General features: G+C 37.6%; 1 protein-coding gene across 1 annotated transcript; it reads right to left on the bottom strand.

Annotated features, from left to right (window-relative positions):
• Positions 1-1,519: 1,519 nt before the first annotated feature.
• LOC104597791 (putative apyrase 1) lies at positions 1,520-19,043 on the bottom strand. Its single transcript, XM_088891425.1, has 9 exons — positions 18,313-19,043; positions 17,276-17,404; positions 17,104-17,160; positions 16,878-16,970; positions 5,405-5,610; positions 4,613-4,704; positions 2,348-2,565; positions 2,054-2,243; positions 1,520-1,945 (listed from the first exon to the last, which is right to left on the bottom strand). The coding sequence occupies exons 1-9, from the start codon at positions 18,631-18,633 to the stop codon at positions 1,830-1,832; spliced, it is 1,422 nt and encodes a 473-aa protein (XP_088747551.1). The 5' UTR covers positions 18,634-19,043; the 3' UTR covers positions 1,520-1,829.
• Between the last annotated feature and the right edge of the window lie 3,739 nt (positions 19,044-22,782).

Genomic DNA, 22,782 nt, shown 5'->3' with positions numbered 1-22,782 from the left:
TTCTTCTAGCAATTGATAGAGTCTTACATTTCATTTTATCCAATATATTGTTAAAAGTTTTTTTTTTAACTTTAGAATTTATAATCGGAGTACCTAGATATTTCTCATCATTATTCATTATTAGGATGCCTGTTATCCTAGCCAACATTTTTTGGAATCTAGTGGACACATTTTTTGGGAAACTCATTGCTGATTTATGAAAATTTGGCCTTGACCCGAGGCTTCAGCATACTTTATGAAAACATCCTTTAAGGAATGACTGGCTTCGAAAGATGCTTTTGCAAAAATCAAGTAGTCATCCGCAAATTAAAGAATTGGGATTTTGGCACATTTTTAGAATTTTTAAAACCTAAAATTTCATTATTTCCATTCGATTGGAGATCCATATGCCTGGCTAATGCCTCACAACTTAGGACAAAAAGGTATGGGAGAGGGGATCTCCGTGCCTGATTCCTCTTGTTGGTCTGATTAACTATCCTAGGGATCCATTTACTAGTACTTGATAACTTACCGTTGAAACACATTGCATTATCCAGTTATTCATTTGTAGTGAAATACTGAAATCTCAATTTTTTAGGATTAATTTGACGCAGTCCCATTCTAATCTGTGATAGTAGGCATTCTAATGTCAATTTTATAGGCTATATAACCTATTTTTCCTTGCTTTTCATGGAGTACAAGATTTCAAGGGAAATCCACCCGATGTTGTGAAAATGCAATCCCAATCTCTTGTATCTGGTGAAAAAAGTTCAAACCGTTAATAAAATCAATTAATTACATATGCATTGAGAACTTTAGAAAATACGTTCAAACAAATTTTCGAACCATATCGAACACTAGCCATTTGGTCAAGTTTTCTTAAAATTGTAACTATTGAGCATAAAAGCCGAAAGAATAAGATAAAAACCGAGAAATAAAAGGGGTTTACAAATCTCACCCAGACGCCATCCCCATGAGGCTAGCTGACAAATTAACAACTGAACTTTAAGCGTCTTCATTTTGATTAATAAAAGCACAATTGGGAAGAATACAAATATAAATGTCAAAAGAGGATATTACCATTAACATAAAAGTGGGGAGGTTTCAGCCATTTTGTAATCCTCAAGGGAGGTTTCAACAATTTATCCAAAGTACCCTTTTAGGGTAAAAGCCTTTAACCTTCCCTTTAAGTTTGTGATAAATACTAAAATTTCCCCTTACATTTCAAAATAGATTAAGACCTTCCTTATGTCATTGGACTTATATATATTTAACCAAGTTGGACTTATATATATTTAACCTAACCCTAGCCCAACCCTAACTTTTTGGGTTGTGCTGGGACTTATCAGCCAAATTGCCTACAATTTCTGATTGTGCAAGTAATGAATAAATGGAAAAAAATGATTTAAGTTAAATGTTTCAAAGAAGCATAGTAATTGTTTCTGATTATGGAATTAAAAATAAATTAGTGGGAATAATGGTTTTAAGTTTAATGCTCAAAGAAGCATGATAAATGAGAAGGGTTCCGAGATCTCATCTGTTTTTGGAGTTCTAATGAACAATCAATTTGTCAAATCTTCTCTTACAAATGTAATAAATTGACATTTTCTGTAACAAACAGCATGAAGGGAAGTTGAATTAGACTCCCACCGCCCACTTCTCGATATTAGAGAGAGAAAAAAAATCCAATCTCCGTTGCCTACAGAAGCTTATCAAAAAATGAACAAAAACAGTCTAATCCCTCAAGGCTTTTTAGGTATGATTCACCAGTCGTCCCTAGAAATTGTTAATGCGAAAGAAATCCGTGCACCCAAAATTTTCCCAACTATCGCAAATAATGTAGGTTCCGGTTATGTTGATGATGATGCAGCTTCAATGGCACTACCTAGTGGCCAAGCTGCTTCAACCAGGGAATTCCCATACTTCACTTTCTTCACCAATGTAATCTCTTGCCATGGATCTAGAGCTGTCCAAGGAACAACAGTAGCCAATATGGGAAGATTAGAATCCTTTAATAATGCTTGCCAGAGAAAAGTAAGAATGAATTTCCAGCAGTGGATGACCTATAACGTACCAAACCCATCTACAAGCAATGTGAACTGATAGACAAGGTCCATACATAGATAAGGTAAGTTATCTTTCTCAACATGCGGGTAGGTGGACTTAGCATCTGCAAGTTTAGTTTCACAAGCACGCTTTGCTGCCTCCTGGAACTCCACAGGACGGACTTTGGCAACGGGCTGGTTGGGATCTATAAAACCAGCCTGTACATAGAAACACGATTCAGTCAGCATGGACACAAAGCAACAGAGCTGATGATGATGATGATAGAAGTTCTCATGGATCTAGATCAAGAATGTCTAATTACCTCAGCAGCCCTGTCAAAGAAAAATGAGGCAACAAATAAACTTTTCTGTCCATCCCCACCACCACCATTCCATACTCCACCAAAAGTGCACTTCATGTGTGTACATGCTGATTCATTAACTTTGAGAGCCTTAAAAGCAGCCCCTGTGCACTTGTCAATGTTGGAACCAGATGCAGAACTTGATACTTCATATTCATGGCCCCCGTATTTGTAGGACCCTTTAAGAAGAAAAGGGGGCATCATCTATCAGCAAAAGTTATTTGGAGCTACCATTTGAAACCAAACATAAGAACAGGAATAATAAGGATTGCATTCAAAATTGGAAGACAACAAGCATTGATTATCCCCTGGTAATTACCACTAGTTTTTGGCTTCTACAATTATCCAAATTCAGATTTGCTCCTCACAGAGTGCTTCTCACACCAACCTCACAAGCACTTGGAGCCACACATCTGGAACATCTCTGTATTTGTAAGTTATCATTCATGGGGAGATGTTCCTAATGCACTGCCACAACGTGCTGTGAGGTTGGTGTGAGGTGCACTCTGTGAGGAGCAAATCCGAATTCCACTTATCACCATAATTATCTCAAATACTCCAAAGAATAGACAATCAACACATTTCCCTCACAATTAACCCTATCATTGAAGGAGGGGAGAAAGAAGCAACTCCTGAAATGTTAGGAGGGGTCATAGGGTTCCCAAATAGCAGGCATAATAGAAGGTCAAGAAGTTCACTTTGCTTGACGAGATCACATGCTTATTTCCTACGTTGAGATGGCATGCAATGGAGATTTATCACTTAAAGGCTGCAATTTCAAAACATAATGAGCCAGGGCATTGTAGTTCTGGACTTGGCTATTTTAGTTGTTAAGCTTGCTTATATGCTAGATGCCTAGATCAGGCAGAGTAGGTATAAAATAAAAGGAGGTTATTGATGAAGTAAGTTGGGACCATATTAATATTAATATGTAAGAGGTTGTTGATGAAGTTGGGAGGTGTGACTTGGGAAGATCAACACTTTGGATAGCTTGCAAAAAAAAAAAGACCTTCTTTGTATATCTTCCCCTAACTGCTGTGTTTTTGTGCAAGTCTAATGGGGAGAACTATTACCACTTACTATTCTCCTGCCCCTTTGCTGCAGATATCTGGGAAAGGTTTTTTTTCTTTGTTTGGGCGCAGGTGGGGAATTTGCAAACAGAGGTGGAAAAGCTTTTCAACCCTTCTACTTTCACTTGGCCTAAGCAAAGGGGAAGAATCAAGTAATTGCGTGTGAGAGCAGTAGTTTGAACTCTTCGGGAAGAGAGGAATGATAGAATCTTCTTAGAAAAGGAAAGAGCATAGAAGCGGTAAAGGAATGTGTAATGGTCAGGGCTATTCAATGAATTAGAACCTGAGATTCCTTCTCGCAACTCATTTGATGACATTTGGAGAAATTGGAGGGAGGTGGCGAGAAGCTTTTCTGGAAAAGAAAGAGTGGAGCTATCTTGGAAGCCTCTGGTTGCAGGACTCGTGAAATTGAACTTCAATGGGAGTAGCCAAGGCAATCCGAGTCCTCCAGGAATTGGAGGGTATTGAGAGAAGAATCTGTACATGTCATAGCTCTTTTCTCAGGACCAGTGAGATTGAACTTTGATGGGAGTAGCCAGGGCAATCCGAGCCCTCCAGGAGTCATTTGTTTTGGGCTCAGTTGTAATTTGTTTTCCTTTTGTTACTGTGGGAGGTTACATCTCATGCCTCTCCTTGAGAAGCTTGTACCATCTTATTTAATGATCTAATAAAATTTCATCTTGGTTATCAAAAACAATCTGTAGGCTGTACTATAGTAGAAGCAATATAGTCATTGAATGGCCTCTTTTTCTTTCTTCCATTCATTTTTTTTTTCTTTTGATTAGTAAACGTCATGTAGCCCAAAGAAAATGAAAGGGCCCTGGGCAGCAACAGCTGCCCAATTCCCTATCCCATTAGAGTGATATGTACAAGTCTAACTACTTAGGTTTGAGATAAATACTAGTTGACTTAGGACCATGAATAAATTGAATTAGGGTTATGATTCTGGCCTACTAGCATATATTTGACATGCCCAAATAACTCAACCAATTAGAACAACTCCTAGTATGTTTAGGAAAATGAACTATTAAGTAACTAGGAAAACCAAATCCTAGTACAACCAGGAAAGCCACTAATGACTCAAAACACACAATGAAAAACCACAGCAATGTCCCTGCATCAAAGATATTATGGGAAATGAAGATATATGTAGTACCATGATAGCCATTCAAAATGCATGGATTTTCAGAACTTCCCACAGCCTTCAGAATCTCTGCTCGGGCTGCTAATAAACCATAGTGCAAGTAACTGCAATACAAAATGCAACATGTAAAGAGGCACATATTTAACAGGTTGTTTTCAAGAAACCAAAGCAATATTTCAAAATATAAGTGTTTCATTCAAAATAACAATAATGGTCTTTCAAAGCTACCAAAGGATCCACCATGAAAAATTTGTCATTCAAGAGATCAGACATGATAGGAGAAACATTCTACTTAGCTTCTCAGGGCCTATTGATGACTTGGTGTTGGAAACTTGTTAAATGCAGAATTGTTAGCACTAAAACACGTGTTAAAATTTTCTTCAACAGATAAAGAATTACATGTCAAAGGAGATTGTCTGGTGGTGGTAAAGTAGATGACATCAGGTGAAGATGCACCATGGATGCCGTGATTCTTGGTTAGAGAAGCAAGACCTCTAGCTATTAACCTGAATTGGTCATTCAAGTGGATCCTTAGACCTGCAAATACTTTGGCAGATTCTCTATCTAGAATAAGAGCCACAACAGATAATCTTGCATGGGGTATTCCGGAATGGGAGAAGATTTATCAGGAATTTCTATATCAAGAATACAGGAGTATACTGCTGTCTTTGTTTGTAACCTGCTATTGTTTTGGATAGCAAGGATTTTTTCTATTCATAATGAAATTGTCTTTAATGTTTGATTATTAAAAAAATAACTAACCCTAGAATTCATAACATCGATTAGCATAAGGAGATGGCAGACCTGTGGACATAAAGATAATATTTGGTTCCTTTAAGAAACAGTTCCTTCACATATGAATCCTCCCCATTCTTTACTGTTGGAGCCTTCTCAGCATCCTTCTCTGAGATTGCATATGCCATTTGGACAGATCCACCTCCAAGATCAACTATTCCCACTGTATTTGAGTATTTCTTTCCCACTCTTCCTAGTAGATAGTTTATGGTAACCTGTCCAGTTAGAAGCAATTTCAGTAAAGAATGCAAAACTATAACCAATGAAAATTATTAAGGTTTAGAAGAGAGTATATGACATGCAGGAATACATCATTGATACATAGTTCATTTACAATTATAAATGTTATAAATGTTGGGAATTGAGAAGCTTGCGTTTTTCTTTTCGATAACCGAACGTTATGTTGATAATATTTCATAAATCCCGAGAGAATGAATGGCTAAAAGAACCAGACATTTTTAAGATAATAAAAAATATTAATAATAAGTACAAGGATGCAAAACAAAGATGCACTGAAAGAACAAGATCTTTTTATTGGTAGCTTTCATTTTTTATACGATATGATGAAAAAAGAAGAAGAATGCTATAGTGTCTTCTTGGACATAAAGAAGAAACATGTGCCAGAAGTAAACATACTCCTAAATCAAATCTCTTTGAGGAGATTTCCATACTTTCAGACAAATTAATACAGGATCATAGACACTGTTGACATGTACCACACTTCTTTCTTTGTTTTTTTTTTTTTTTTTTTTCGAAAAGAGGTAACTTTCAAAAGAGGGGTGTACATGAAGGATGTACAAAAGAAAAAAATAAAACAAAACATTTGCAGCATAGAAAACAATTCTGTAACACACATTCAAAACACCTAGAGATGCTACTAGAGGAAACTTGATATCCTACAAGCCCAAACCCAAAAAAATACTGAGTTGATACAAATGCCAATAACATTGAGCAAATCCAAGAAGTCTGCTGCCAATTCATGTAGACTCTATGTTATATGCAAGAATGTCAATGGACCGGATATCCCTCCAATCCATTGTTGAGAGTGTAAGGGCATTTTTGTCTTGCTATGTGTTTTTGTATTAGGGCACCTAGTTATGTGCATTTTTGTAATTTCTTCATTATAGTCAAATACTTTGTTTCTGGGTGTGAACAGTAGCACACCTCATTGCTTCTTCTCTTTCCTTTTTTTCTTCCTTTCTTTATCACACAATCATTTGTTAACTTGGTGTGAACAGTAACACGCATCATTCTCTCGACAAACTCTTCTTCTTCTCCTCTTCTCTTCTCTTTTCTTCTTTTCTTTCTTTCTTTATTACACAATTGTTTGTAACTTGGTATCAGAGCACTTTGAGATCAAGGGACTCTTCTGCTGCCGGTTGTGACTCACAAGTAGAGCTACCGTTTCGGATGCATATTGATCACCTAAGTTTTAGAAGAATTTTGATATATGTTTCATGGTAGGTTGAAGGTGTTTGAGATTTTTTTTTTTTAATTTTTTGGATGAAAAATGGTGAAAAATCCAGATCTGAAGTTTAGGGCTGTGTGATCGTGTGGTGGGTTGGTTGCCTCTAAAATCTCTTGTTTCTAGATCGTGGGAATTTCTGAGCATGCAGGAGGTAATCCCCAAATTTTTAGAGCCCTAAATTTTTTTTGAGGAATTTCTTCCTCTTTTTTGCCTTCAGCACTTGTTTTCTCCCTTTTTTATTGTTGTAACCCTTGTTCAACCTTGTGAGAAGGGGCTTTGGGTTTTCAGCTGGTGTTGGAATACTGTGGTGTTGGTGAGAAAAGCTTTTTGGAAGGGTTGTGATCGATGTACTCACACAAATATGTATGTGTGCCTATCTATGTCTTCTCGGGAGGTAATGATAATGCCGGTGGATAGATTACTACTGCCAAACTTGACGGAACAAATTTCCTTGAACAGTCCCAATCAACTAAGCTTACAATCAGTGGGGAGAGGTAAGCTTGGGTTTATTACCGGTAAGGAAGCTAAACCAAAACCTAAAGATCCAAATCATTCCAAATGGGAGAGATAATCCGTTGGTCATGTTATGGCTTGTATGCTCTATGTAGCCATAAATTGCCCATAACTATGTGTTCCTCTCAACAGCCAAGGATATTTGGGACTAGTTAACTGCCACTTATTCTCAAGCTAGAAACACTGCTAGAATCTATTAGTTGTAGAGAGAAGCGTGTAGTATGTGTAAGGGGGAAAGGTTGGTGGCTATGTATTTCTCTTCCCTAGAATAAATTTGGGAAGAAATTGATCATTTAGAGGCTTTGGTGTGGAAGGATCCTATAGATGTTGAACAATACAAGAAGTACATTGAGAAGAACAGAGTTTTTGATATACTTGCTGGACTAAATGCTGACTATGACTTCACCAGGCAGCACATTCTTAGTACCGATATCTTGTCATTCTCTAGAGTATATTCCCTTGTGCAAAATGAGAAGTGTAGGAGGAATGCTATGATGCAGGTACCTATAGTTAAACACATTGCCCTTGTGTCCACCAAGCCCAAACAGAGTTCCGGTAAACCTATATTTGAAAAGCCTAAAGAGAGATTATTTGTGAATATTGCAAGAAGTTGAAGCACACTGCACACTGCACACCAAGGATAGGCACTAGAAATTGAATTCCCCCATTTGAAGCCTAAGAAGTTTAAAACTAGAAGGGAAATGCTCATGTTGCTATAGGCAACCATGATGCTTAGACCCATATGCCTGAGAGAAATCCTCCTGCTCAGGCATCTACTCATGACACCTCTGATGTGATGGACAAACTCAGATGCATCTTTCATCAACTTGAAATGAGCGGGCTACCCCACATCTACTGTCTCACATGCACCTTTCAGTGCCTTTGCAAAATCAGGTATTGCACTTACATGCCTCATCCCCTAGCTCTTGGATAGTTGACATAGGAGCCAATGATCAATAGACTAGTATGCCTTCCTACTTCACCACTTATACATTATTTTCAGAGAAAGGTAAGATTACCATTGCCGATGGATCTCAAACTCCAATTTCGGGTAAAAAAACTTACCAACAACCTTTCTTTGAACTCTGTATTCCATGTTCCATAATTCATAGAAATCTTTGTCTATTAGGTCCCCTTACCAAATCTCATAATTGCTCATTTGATCTATAACCTTCTTTCCTTCTCATTGTGTTTTTTAGGATCTGAATATGGGGAAGATTATTGGTAGTGGACATGAAGCCAATGGAGTTTATCTTCTTGATCAGTCCCAAAGTTAGGGTTAATGTGTTAGTCTGAGTCCTATCACAATGAGAAACTAGGTTGAAACTTGGGCATATGCTTTGGTTCACTAAAGTTTTTGTTTCCTTTTTGTTTTGAGTTTACATCTAGTTCTGATCTATAGTGTGAAGTTTGTCAACTATCAAAGCAATGTACAACCACAAATTTTGAAAGTAACAAAAGTAATATTGCCTTTCATTTAATATATGCTGATGTTTGGGGACTTTATTCTATTCCTTGTACGGGTGGCTACAAATACTTCATTCTTTTTATTGATGACTAATCACGGTATACTTGGTTGTATTTGATGAAGAGCTGGGATGAAATGCCTTTAATTGTTAAAAACTTCTTCAATATGGTGGAGACCTAGTTTGAGAAAAAGATAAGATTATCATATCTGACAATGCCAAGGAATACTTCAAGAAGCACTTACAAGCTTTCCTTAACGAGAAAGGGGTAATTCACAAGAATAGGGGTTCAAATGGACTGAATCATGATCTGACTTAATCCAAATCTAATCCTATTTTTGTCAGATTTGAATAATCTCCTACGGAATTTTCAGATCGGATAATAAGATCCGATTGAAAATCGGTTCGGATTCGGATCACCCCTATCCAATATGAAAGAATCCGATCCAATTATAAATATGTTTGTATTGCATTTTTTGTATTTTTTTATAAAAAAGACATGTATATATTAATATATATGATAAAAAAAGTTGAAAAAATACTTGTATTTTTTGTTTTTCTTTATATAAATTGTTACGTTTTTTCTTTTAATAATTTATTAAAATTTTTATAAAATAAATCGGATCAGATCAGATTCAGATATCTGACATCCTTAATAGATTCAGATTTGAATCATCATTTGTGAGATCCGATCAGATCTTGATTTTGGACCGGATCTAGGATTTGTGTTATCAGATCAAATTCGGATATACCTCGATTCAAATCCGATCCGATCCGTTTGCATCCCTACACCAAAGTTCTTGTCCTCGTACTCCCTAACAAAATGGGGTATCAGAAAGAAAAAACATACATGTGGTTGAAGTGGCCAGAGGACTGTTATTCCACATGCATGTTTCAACTCGATTTTGGGGGGATGCTGCCCAAACAGCTGTACATCTTATTAATAGACTTCCCCCATGTAACCTTCATGTCCAGTCTCCTTATCAGCTTCTTTTTCCCAATGAGGATGACTTCCACCTCCCTCTCAAGGTCTTTTGGTGTGTCTGCTTTGTCCATGACATGAGTTCTTCTAGGTTGAAATTTGACCCAAAGTCTATCAAGTGTGTCTTCTTTGGGTATTCTTCAGTTCAAAAGGGGTATCACTACTATGATCCTTGTTTTGGTAAGAGATATGTGTCCAAAGATGTCAGCTTCTTTGAGTTTACTCCCTTCTCCTCCTCTTGTCCTTCTCTTCAAGGAGAGAATGTTAGTGAAGATCAGATTCCTTTTGTCATGATTGTTCTTGTGTCAGCTACAATTGATATTGTTGGTCCCTCCTCTTCTCCTCCCGTATATGGTGGTTGGTAGTAGTGCTCCTCTTGTACCTCTTCCTTTGCCTCCTATTCCTCGGTGTTGGCACTAGTGGTTTGTCAGATGAAAAAAGAGGATAACTCTGGAAATTAAATGTCCATTACAATCTAACTTCCTAGACTTGGGCAATTTGGAACCTAAACTTCTTGCTTTTGATGCTTGTGTTGAATATGTGTTACTGAGCTTCCTAATGTGAGCTCTAACCTTAACCTCCCTATTACAATTCATAAATCAAAAAGAACATGTTCTAAATATCCTATCCCAGATTATGTCTCTTATGACACCTTACCACCTTTTTATTGTGCTTATATCTCTATCATTCCTTCTGTTTTATCCCCCATAGTGTTATCGAGGCACTGCAATTTCCTCATTGGAAGGATGCTATGAATCATAAAATGGAGGCTCTTGAAAAAAAAAAACAAATATGGGAAATTGTTTCTCTCCCAAAAGGTAAAGTTCCTATTGGATGTAAGCGGGTATACACTATGAAGCATAAAGTTGATGGATCAATTGAAATGTATAAAGCTCGCCTTATGGTGAAAGGGGTACACTCAGTCTTATGGTATTGATTTTTTTTTTTATAAATGAGAGTAGTTTTATTAATTCAAATAAAGAAAATACAATCAACCTAGGAAGAGGCACGAGATGTTACCTCCCCTGAGGATTGAAACATATACACTAAACATGCCCAAGCCTGAAACACAAATTACAAAGTAGCCCAAAACAGATCTCCCCTTAACACCCCTTGCTTGGCCAGAGAACCAGCCATTGCAATTGCTGACCTGCTGACCCACTGAAACGTGACAATCATATTTCTTGTCATCCATTTAACTTTCTTTAACAGGTCCTTATAGCCCCAACAAGCTGTATTTGGGCTATTCAGCCAGCCCACTACTACCTTGGAATCCCCTTCTACTAACAAATTGTTCACTCCAATTTGACTAGCCATCTGTATACCTTGTACCGCTGCTAGTAACTCTGCCCTTACAGAATCACCTTCACCCACTGGTCCTGAAAAAAGAGACAACACATTGCTGTCTTTTCTCTCTGAATCCCACCAATTCTGGATGGCCCTGGGTTACCTTGGCAGCTGCCATCAAAATTCAATTTTACCACTCCATCCGGTGGGGGTTTCCATTTAACTTGTGATTTGTTCTTGGTAGATACTGTAGAAGCCACTGCTTCCCAGTTTCTCCTTAAGTCATCAAAGGAGAAATCTACCAACAATTGTGAAGATTTCAAATGTCCTTGTCAATATGCATTCCTTGAATTCAACAAGACTTCTTTCCTTTTCTTTAAATATTCTAGCATTTCTCTCCTCCCATAAAATCCACAAAGTAGCGGCTCTGATACATTTCCACATTAGCTTCCCTCTTTTTGTCAATCTCCCAAGAACAGTCAGAGTGAACAGCAACTTTACTTCAGAGGGCAAGTTCCTCCAGCATAGGGGTGGCCACGAGACGAGCTACTCGAGCTTGGCTTGTGAAAAGCTCGGCTCAGCTCAACTTCAATCGAGCTTCGAGCCGAGCTCGAGCCCAATTTACAAGCTCGATTAATAAACGAGTCGCGCTCAAGCCTAATAGAGCTCGGCTCGCGAGCCGAGCTCGAATATATATATATATATATAAGAGAGAGAGAGAGAGAGAAAATAACATATATAATAAAAATGTTATAATTCTTAATTTTTTAAATATCAAATAAAAATATTTTTATATATAATTTTTTATTTTTATAAAACATTTTTTTCTCAAATCGAGCTCAAGCTTACGAGTTTTTGACTCAAGCCGAGCTCGAGCCTCGTACTATTCGGCTCAACTCGGCTCGAATCCACCCCAGTCCTGCACCCAAATAAGGAAACAACCCAATTCCAAATATTGGCAACAAAGGAGCGTGATATCAGCAAATGGTTACAGTCCCCACCCTTCACTTTACACATAAAGCACCAATTTGGGGACAGACACATAAAAGGTTTCTTTTTTTTGATAATTGACACATAAAAGGTTTCTTCTTTTGCAAGTTTTCCACAATATTGATCTTACCATAATAGGCATCCCAACAGAACACTGCTATTTTGGGGGATATTTGCCTTAACCAAACCTCTTTAACAAGGAAGACTTGAAAGGAAGGGTTAGAGCAAAGGGCTTTAAAGAAAGATGCACAAGTGAAGGAGCCAACCAGGGTTAGGGCCCAGACTCTTTTATCCGGGTTAGTGGGGTCCAAACACACCAAATCTAGAAGCAATAATAGCTCTGAAACACAATGAAATTCTTCATCCCTTAACCCTCTTTGAACAATCTTATGGTATTGATTACTAGGAAACCTTTGCTCCTATAACCAAGATGAACTCAACTCTAATGATTACGACTATAGTTGCCCACTATTCTTTTCCCTTGTATAAAATGGATGTTAAGAATGCCTTCTTTAATGGTGACCTTCAGGAAGATGTTTACATGGATCTTCCTCTAGGAGTGAACATCCCAAGAAGTGAAGGAAAGGTTTGCTGCTTGAAGAAATCCCTTTATGGCCTTAAATTGTCACCTAGAGTTTGGTTTAACAGATTTAGAAAGGCAATCTTGAAAATTGGCTTCATGCAATCTCAAGCTAACCATACCTTGTTCAGAAGGAGAGTCAATGGCCATGTGACTATGTTGATAGTATATGTCGATGATATTGTTATCGTAGGGGATGATTTCTCAGGTTTTGTTGAATTTAAGTCTTTCTTTGCTATTAAATTTGAAATTAAGGATCTTGGAAATCTCTGGTACTTCCATGTAGGGATGGCAATTTTCCCCATCCCCAACGGGGACCCAACTTCCCCCATTGGGGAATTATTTTAGCGGGGTGGGGATGAAGACGGGGATTAATAGGAATCCCCGATTGGGGTCGGGGTTGGGGATGGGGATTGAGGTCCCCGCCCCGCCCCAACCCCGATTATGTGTATATATATATATAATTTTTATTATATATCAAAACATATTTAAAAAATATTTGTAATTTAAAATTTTTATTTATTGTAAGTAAATTTATTTTTCAAATAAATGTCGTTATCTAAAAAATTTCGGGGATTCGGGTCCTCGCGGGGAACCCATCCCCGTCGGGGATCGGGGATGGAGGACAATTTTTATCCTCGGCGGGGATCGGGGACAGGGACAGGGTTAATTTCATAATCGGGGTTGGGGACGGGGAATATGACCCTCGCCCCAAACTCGCCCCGTTGCAATTCCTATTCCTAGGGATTGAGGTTGCAACATCAAAAAGGGTATACATATTTCTCAAAGGAAGTATGTTCTTGATTTGTTTCAAGAAATAGGAAGATTGGATTGTAAAAAAGCTGAAATTCCAATTGATCACAATCATAAGTTGGGAGTTGATGATGGAGATGTTCTTCCTAAAAAAGGTGTGTATCAGAGACTTGTTGATCACCTTCTCTACTTATGTTTGACTAGAACTGATATACCATAGGCTGTGAGTGTGGTCAGTCAATATATGCATAAGCCCAAATCTTCTCATATACAAGTAGTGAATACAATACTTGCCTATTTGAAGGGGTGTCCAGGAAAAGGAATGTGGTATTCTGATCATGGGCATCTCAAAGGTGAGGCCTACACTGATGTTGATTGGAGAAGTAAGAAGCAATCTGTTGTGGCTTGATCTAGTGTAGAGAAAGAGTACAAAACTATGGCTCATGGAATTTTTGAATTGTCATAGTTGGTTTTCCGCTAACTAGCTCCATTTTAGTAATTCTATTGGCATTTTTTACTATCTAGTTGTTTGACATGGTTGATTCTTCAGTTCAGTGATTGTGATTGGCCTTTTGATGGCTAACTTCAACTCTTTAGCTTGAGTTTGGTAATCACTAGATCATGATTTGGCTCTACTTTGTCTTTCCGGCACAAGTTCATATCACTTTATTACCTGATGGTTCAGGGTTACCAAAGGAACTCCCATCAAAGTTCAATTTAATTCTGTTATTACTCAGTGGAGCCCATTGTTCTTGTGTTTTGATCCTCAACGTAGGGAAAGTTGCTATCAAATGTCAGCCTCTAATCATGTCATCCACATTATAACCCTTAAAGATCTCCATTGTTTTGACCCAATCAATTGCTTCAAAGAAATCCTTTCTAGTTTCTATTAGGGCATCCCAAGACCTGTGTTGCTCCTTGAACAGTCTATTGTTTCTCACCTCCTATACTCTCCAAATAATTTGCAGCATCTTAAGGTAGCATCCACTTGCATCCAAAGAGAGAGTAGAAGCATTCCCAAACATGAGACAAAAATAGGCAAGAGATTAGTATATGGGAGAGGGTCTCAGCACTAACTTTGCACAAGATACAAATATGGGGTGATAGACAGCTGTTAGGCCTTCTCTTTTGGAGCATATCAAAAGTGTTAAATTTCCTGAGACATCTAAATATCTAATTGCTGAAAAGTATTGTGCCAGTGGCTAGGACGCTGAAAGCTTTTCTCAGCCCTATGGCTGTAGTGTTTAGAGGGGTATTTAGAAACCATCAAGGTTTGGTGGTTGTGATGTATTCAGGTCCAGCAGGTTTAGGAGATTCAGTCAAGGCAGAAACCATGGCACTTCTACAAGGATTGAGATTAGAACAACAGCATGATCTCAGAAATTTGGAAGTTCAAGATGATTCACAGATAGTAATTCATTGGGCAAAGCACCTTGGAATACAGACATGCATTTAGGGAGATCGATGTGATTGCAAAGAAATTAAATACATGCTTCAGCTGGGTGAAAGGAACTGCAAATGGGGTAGTAGATGCATTAGCTAAACAGGGAGTAAATAGGCAAAGTATTTTCTGGGCACACTTGTAAACAGTGTACTGATGGGGTATTTGAATCTGCCATCAGTTGTATTAAGATGAAATCGTTAATTATTAATGAAATCCTTTTGCTGATAAAAAAAAGTGGCTATTGGAGGAGGGGAAGAAACGTGGAATGAAGAAGATGAAGGTCAAGAGGAAGGTCTAGAGGAGGAGGATTGAGGAGAGAGCTAGTATTGATTAGTGTTCGGTTCCAGAAAGGTGGAGATGCGTGGGAGTCTTTTGAATTGGGGGAAAAAGGTGTTTTTGTTGTCCTCTATTTCAGTCTGTTGGTTTTTGGATGTTGGAGGTCCAGGGTGTTGTTTGTTTTGATTTTGGTAGATGTTTCGAGTGTCCAGTGTTTGTCTTTCTCTCTCAGGCAATTTCTTATCACCTCCCATTGTATTCTTTTTCTTTTATGAATTAAAGTTTATTTTTCAAAAAAAAAAAAGTTTTTGGAAGGATCATGGTGTGAAGATATAGGCCCTTGAAGGTTTTGTTTCCATATCTGTTTTCAATGACTGACAATAAGGAAGCTTCAATAGCTGATACTTCTGTTTTGAAGAGGGAGTCACTCACTTGGACCCCATCCTTGAGAGAAGGAGTTTCAATGATCGGGTGCTGCTACAGGTTGTTGACTTTCTTGCTTTGCTCTAGAGCCAGAGGATTAATTTGTGGGCCTAAGATTCCAGGTGTTGGAAATGGTCTCAATCAGGTTTATTTTCAGGTAAGTCTTTCTATCATGGTCTGATTGGACCTATCAGCTCCTCCTTCCCAAGTAAGGCTATTTAGGGCAATGCTGCCCCCTCAGGGACCAAGTTCTTTACCTGAGCAGTGGCATGGGAGAAAAAGTCTAACCAAAGAATTGTTGGTGAAAAAGGGAGAAAATATTACTGACATGTTATGTCCTTTGTGCAACCTGGAACCCGAGGCATATAGCCACATCTTTCTTCACTGCAGCTTCTCTTCTAGAATCTGGTTGCACTTCACCAAGCCTATTCCCTTCCACTGATACTTCCCCTGTTCTGTTTCAGCTTTATTAGCAGAATGGTGCATCTATGGAATGAACAAAAGAGGCAAATGTTTTATGGTCAGTTGTCCCTTTGGCAATTCTTTGGGATATCTGGCTTGAAAGGAGCTCTAGATTTTTCTTTTCAGAAAAGGAATCTAAGTGGACAGTAATCAATGTAGTTGTTGGGGTGATCACAAGTTGGTTGTCCAGTCTAAATATGTTCAAAGGAAACTATCTCCTACTCTTTTTTGGCCGTTGAGTTTCTTGGGGGTCCTTAATTTCGTTGTCCAGATGTACCATAGCTTGTAGACATCAATTCCTTTAGTTTTTTCTACTTTCATTTAGTCTCTTGTAAGTACACAATGCTATTTCTTGTCCTTTTTGTTGTCTCTACTAATTCTGTACTACTAACTTCTTTATCCATCTTCAGTTCTTCACCCAAGAAGGTACGGGAACCTTTGCTAACTTCTCACCACAACTGATGTCATAGCACATGTTCCAAGGGAACTTGATTTTTTAAATAACCAATAATTAATACCTTGATTTATATGAAATGGAAAATGAGAATAGAGAATAGAAAAAATCACCAACCCAAATGATGAATTCTACATGTTTCTAAAGAATGAGAAATTGAATGAAGCTTAGAAAGGGCTATGCATCTAAAGAAAGAAAGGTATAATTCATAAAGCATCATAATCCTCTCTTTACAGTCTCCCAAAGTCAATCATCATTACATTTAAGATTGCATAGCAGGATTTCATCTATAACGGAAAAATTACTCCTTCATAGTCAACTAGGTAGTTTGTGATGCAATCTGTGAATCTTTATGTATATAGAGTGAAGTTCAAAATGGCATACCCACTGAAAAGCGCCTTCCTGAGTTCCATCCAGAACAGAGACCCACTCTGGTTTTGACTTCAGGGAACTTTTGTCTTCAAGAAAATCCCTGACCTAAGAAACAAAGTATTTTAAACCATGAGTAGGAGTACCTATTCGAGTGTTTATAAGAAAAGGCAATATAAGCATATGCATATACACACTGACACAAGTCATAAAAGCAAAGGGGGAACAACATGAGATTTACCGCTTGCAAAATTCTATCTGAAGCATCACCTTCCAATGCCCTCAGACCTGCCGTTGCCTGAATATGCATTGAAGTCAATCAGAGTGGACAACATGTATGGAAGACTTGCATAGGTTAAATATTTTATAACAGAAAAGTGAAACAAAAGAAAAAAGATATCATAAGTACACACCCCAACTCTGACTGGTGTCTTGTGACGCAACTCTTTAGGAACAACATCTTCTGCTTGCTCCAAAAGAGATAGCAGAGAATCTGCAGCCTTCTGGGGATCATTGGCATATGCACTCAAACCTGGTTTTTTCTGCAACAACAATGAACCATAATGAACATAGTAAAACATGCACGCTAGACATGTACATCATAGGATGGGCCTCATAAATGTTAACATGAAAATGTCTTCATTTATCTCTAATTATGGGGGCTAAAATAAGTGGAGACAGAAAACATTCAGAGAACAGAGCAAGAAGCCAGAAACATAGAAGAAAAAAGAGCATTCTGCTAGGTTGTCTAAATAGAGGAAAAACGTTTTTGATGTTCGTCTTGTCATGAAGCCAAGGCAAGTATCAGCGTTATATGGTAAAGATTTTTAGAAGGAATAAAAGTGTCTATGGTTTAAAACAAATAAATCACCAAAACAAAACCTAGCAGACAAGCCCCAAAAGCAGAAACCTGTAATTGTCTAAACCAGAGCCATCAAAACAGTAGAAAATTAGAAATCAAGGATTAAAGAAACTGAAAGACCTACTGGGAATTATAGTTATGTAGTTCTTTGCAGCATATACTCTGTATTCCAATTCCAATCCCAATAACATGCACAGAATAGGGTCAACCATAGTTATCTGAGAATCTTCTCTAAACCCATTGCATTACAACGAACAAATTCCACTTCCATTTCCAATCCAAACGTAAACCTATTATTTGAATCCAAGTTTAGTTGTTCTAAAGGAGCCAAAGAAGCACTATAATTCCAACCTCAGGACGTCAATCAAAAAGAGCTAATAAACATTCTAATTCTGTGGCGCATAGGACAAACAGATCTGCAAATCCGAATTCCGATTCTAATAGATGGAATCGTACAATCCAATTCGAATTCCATGAACCAGATAGGCCCTTGGAATAGTCATCTGAAAATATCCTCTTTGAAAAAGAAACATTGCATTGCAGCAAATTCCATTTCTATTTCCACTATTTGATCAAAACAGAAGTTACCTGTACGAAGAGCTCGAGATCTTTTCTGATGGGAACGAGATTCAGACTTTCGTCGAAGCAATACACGTGAACTCTGCTACCAGAGCTTCCGGCGTCAAAAATAACCGCATAAGACCGGGATCTCCGGTGCTCAGGGGAGCCCCTACGCCCGAGACGAACATTATCGGATTCGACGGAGATGAGATCATCGGAGGGGGATCGTGGCATGAGGAAGAGAACGAAAGAGATAAGAAGGAGCGGGACAGAGACGACGAGGATGATCCCCCTGTACCTATGCAGCTTGTCGGAGAAGGAATCTTGCTGTCTCGATCGTTTCAGCATCTTCTCCAGTTGGTCTGGATCGGACAGGGGATGGATGTGTGAATCTGCTAAATCGGCGGCTGACGGTGTTCTATACCGGATCCGGCCGTTTCCAGGTGCCTTTAAGGACTGGGCTTCCTGTAGAGGCTCCAGCTCTTCTTCTCTTCCAGTGAACAGATAAAACAAATGAGAGAAGGAATTAATCCAAAGTGTGGTTCGAGATGGTAATGGGGTTAGAGAGAGACGAGTGGAGATGAAGCAATCGTCGCAGGAGTGATGCTCTCTTGCAACGACTGATGGCCAATACCAACGACAAGGTTGGAGGTTGGCCCTTCTGCGTGGAGGTAGAGAGGACTTGGGACTTGGATTCTGCAGTGCTAGCACCAGAATGACGCCGGTGGGATTAATCAGCCAATCAGGATCGAAGATTTTGTTTTAATTTGTTACATATTTATGTAATAGAAATGTATCAATAACGTCCATTAATAACGTAAACGTGTTCTCGGCACATAAAACGCGTAAAGTTGTAAACCAAACGGGAGCCTAATTTGCCACTTGTCAACTAAGTAGAATATGACGAACTACCATCGTATCAATTGAACCCACGGCATACAATTTGAGAGCGGATCTGCTCCTTACAGTATGTCCTGATCGTAAATCGGGAACATCTTCTGTATTTATATTTATTATTCATGGAAGATGTGTTCTCAATGCACGGTGGAATGTGATTGTAAAATCGGTGTGAGACGCACTCATTAATGAGTAGATCCCATTTTATACAATCTTCACTCATCCAAATGTACAATGAAAGACGACTGTACTCTTACGACATGATACCGGAATCACCTGTAACTAGTATCATAAAATTGGTAGCCATGTGCCTATATTTACGGAGCGTTTTGAATGTTATTTTTTTTATCAAATTGTAAATTCATTTTGTTAATAAGATATAAAATCATTTTTCTTTCATTTAATAATGTAAAATATTATTTATTTATGTTTAATTATTTATATATTGAAAACCAAATTCCATTTCAATAATATATTTATATACATGCAATAGATAATAATGACGTATATAAACTGGACGAGCTGATCTAGACCGGACGACCTATACATAAAATGTCAGAAGCTTCGAGATGGTTCTCCGAGGAGGAACACTCAGATGTTTGGGTTAGAAAACGAGTTAGGATGATTGACTAAGCCAAGTTAGAGAGTTCAAACAACAATAGAACCAAAGAGCATGAAAAGCTAGAGTGTGACATAGTGTAAACAAGGTTTATGATAGGTGGTGTGCCCTTAAGTACTAAGTAAGAAGTGCCATTGTGTCCTTCACTTAAAAAATGACACATGTCATGGCAGGATAAAGAACTTGAATACACTGAGGTCAAACACACTATTCCCGGCATAGTGGACTCCATCTAGTGTTCATGATCTAATGGCATATACCAACGTTTGCCTCTGCACCAAATGGGAATGGCCTCAGTGGCCAATGAGATTAGGATGCACAGGGGTTCCCGATTTGGCCAACTGCTATTCTCTGTCATTAAGTCCACGTGGCGATTGATTGAGGCCCAATGATGACTCGAACTGAACCAAACTGATTATATCGGTTTTGGGTTGAATTAACATTTGATCCACTACGTTCATACTTGAGGGAGGAAAGGGTAGGGTACATCGTAGACACCACATTGAGGCTGTAAAGATCAAATGGACCTCCTTTCGGGGACAATGAAATATGACCCTCTTTGTTTTAAGTGATAATACCATTAAAAATAAATGACTTTTTGGAAAACATTGGTCGTTATTAGTTCTTGTTTGATTTGTATTTGTATATATTTGAAGAGATCAGATCTGCTCACAACTAATCATTTCAACTCATATTGAAGTAATGGGTTCTTGACGCTTGTATTATTATAATAGTTAAAGATTTTGGGTATAGTGTCACTTTAGTCCCCAAATTTTAAAATATGATAATTTAGTATTCAAACTTTTAAAACATGCCAATTAAATAGATGCCATTAACTATTCCGTTAATCAGTAGTTAAGTGTCATTTAAAAAAGACATAAATACCCTTCAAGTGTCATATAATTTTTTTTATCAACCATCCAAATATTAACAAAAAAATGAACAGTCCAATATCCTTACCTCTTCTCTTCAAGAAATATGGGGGCACTAGAATGCCAATTGAGATGTAACCCCAACTTTCTTGAACAGAAGAGGCAAGGAATTAAGACTGTTCATTTGTTATCAACATGCGGATGGTTGATAAAAAAATAAAAAAATAGATGACACTTAATGGGCATTTGTGTCTTTTCAAATGTCACTTAATGACTGGTTAATGACAGGTACTAGATTAACACATTTTGAAAGTTTAGGAACTGAATTGTAGCAGTTTAAAGTTTGGGGACCTAAGTGACAATAGGCCCAAAGTATATGGTATTGATTGGAAAATTTCCCTTGAAGATACTAATAATCATTGTTTTAAAAGCTTAAGTCCTAAGGCGAACACAAACTTAAGCCTCACAACTTTGACGTGATGCTTAATCATTTGTCAAAATGAGGCGTAAGCCTCGAGCCTTAAGGCGTAAGGTGTAAAAAGGCGTAAGCCTCAAGTACCAATGATTATTTAGTGAATTAATGCTAAACAAATATTTTTTTTATAATTTAATACATTTAGAAGAACATTTCAATAATTATAGGCTAAATAAAATAGTAAAGGAGAAAAAAGCCAATGAGACAAATCAAATTCTATTAGTTTTCATAGTGTTTTAAGAGAGTTCAATGCAAAAATGACTAATCAAGTTCTTAGTTTCCTTTGAATAAATCAAATGAGATTTTTCTTATTACTCTAAATGTAATGTCCTAGGTTTTGTTATTTTTCTCATTTATTCTACTAATGGATCCTATTTTCTTAATTATTATTCTTATTATTATAGATCAAATAAACTAAGTGGTTTCTTTTATTCTAAATTGGTTTTTGTTACATGAAATGTAAAGTTTACAATTGTTAGTTTATTAGTTATTATTTTTTTAATGCTTAAATGCCAAAACTTATTGTTTATAAACTTCCAGTTTATGGATATGTGTGCTTTATATCATTTTAATTTGACATATTGTGTTACTTTCATCATTTTATAAACTTTAATTAATTACTTTCCTTAATTAATTTATAAACTTTAATTAAACTCTTTATGCCGTGCAACACTTTGAGGCTTACGCCTCACCTTTTTGGGTCATTATGCCTCAACTAGGCATTTAAATCAAAGGGTTGTTATTTTCTTATTTCGAATGAAGCAGTTTTGGTAGTCTATTATGAAAATTTAAAACACATCGAAGGATAAAAGTGTATTTTTGATGATTTTTGTCAAATATAATGGCATTTTATATGAACAGGGGAGGTTTAAGTCCTATTAAAACCTACGGGAAAGATATAGTTATTTATGAGAAAACTCAAGAAAAGTAAGGGTCTGTTTGGTTCAAGGGAATAGAAGCCTGGAATTGGAATCGGAATGACCCATTCCCATTTCAAGTGTTTGGTTGACCGGAATGGGAATCCATCGTATGGGAGAATGAGCATTCTTGACCCCCCTAAGGAATGGGATTTCCATTCCAGTTTTATAAATTATTATTATTTTTTTTAGGGTCTATTTGGTTTGCAATCGAAATTAGAATGGTCCATTCCCATAGTTTGTTTGATTCAGACAATAATGGAAATGGGAATTAAAATCAACAGGAATGAGATTTCATTCCCAAGGGAAGGGCAGGGAATGGCCATTCCCTCAAATGGGGGAATGTCATTCCAGTAGGAATGGAAATGGGATTCCGATTCTACTCAACCAAACAGTTGGAATTGAAATAGTCCATTCCGATTCCGATTCTAGACACTATTCCCGCAAACCAAACGGACCCTTACAAGAATACCCCCCTTCATTCCCAACCCTAGTCAAACGAAGAGCCATCACCGAACAGAGACTGCGAGCAGTGTAGAACTCTAAACCATCTGTCGTCGCCAAAATAACGTCTCGCGAGGTAAGACAACTGCTGAATCATTCTCCTCCTCTTCCTCCTCCTCCTCGTTCTAAATCAACCGCCCATGCTCTGATCTGGGATCTAATTGCTTTGGTTTCATATGTAATCCAATCTTCATTGAAGACGAATCATTTTCA

The sequence above is a fragment of the Nelumbo nucifera genome, chromosome 7 (genome assembly GCF_055504915.1).
Source record: "Nelumbo nucifera cultivar China Antique chromosome 7, China Antique-T2T, whole genome shotgun sequence".
Lineage (NCBI taxonomy): Eukaryota > Viridiplantae > Streptophyta > Magnoliopsida > Proteales > Nelumbonaceae > Nelumbo > Nelumbo nucifera.
Note: the sequence above shows the minus strand (reverse complement) of the source record. Positions and strands in the feature narration are given on the sequence as shown.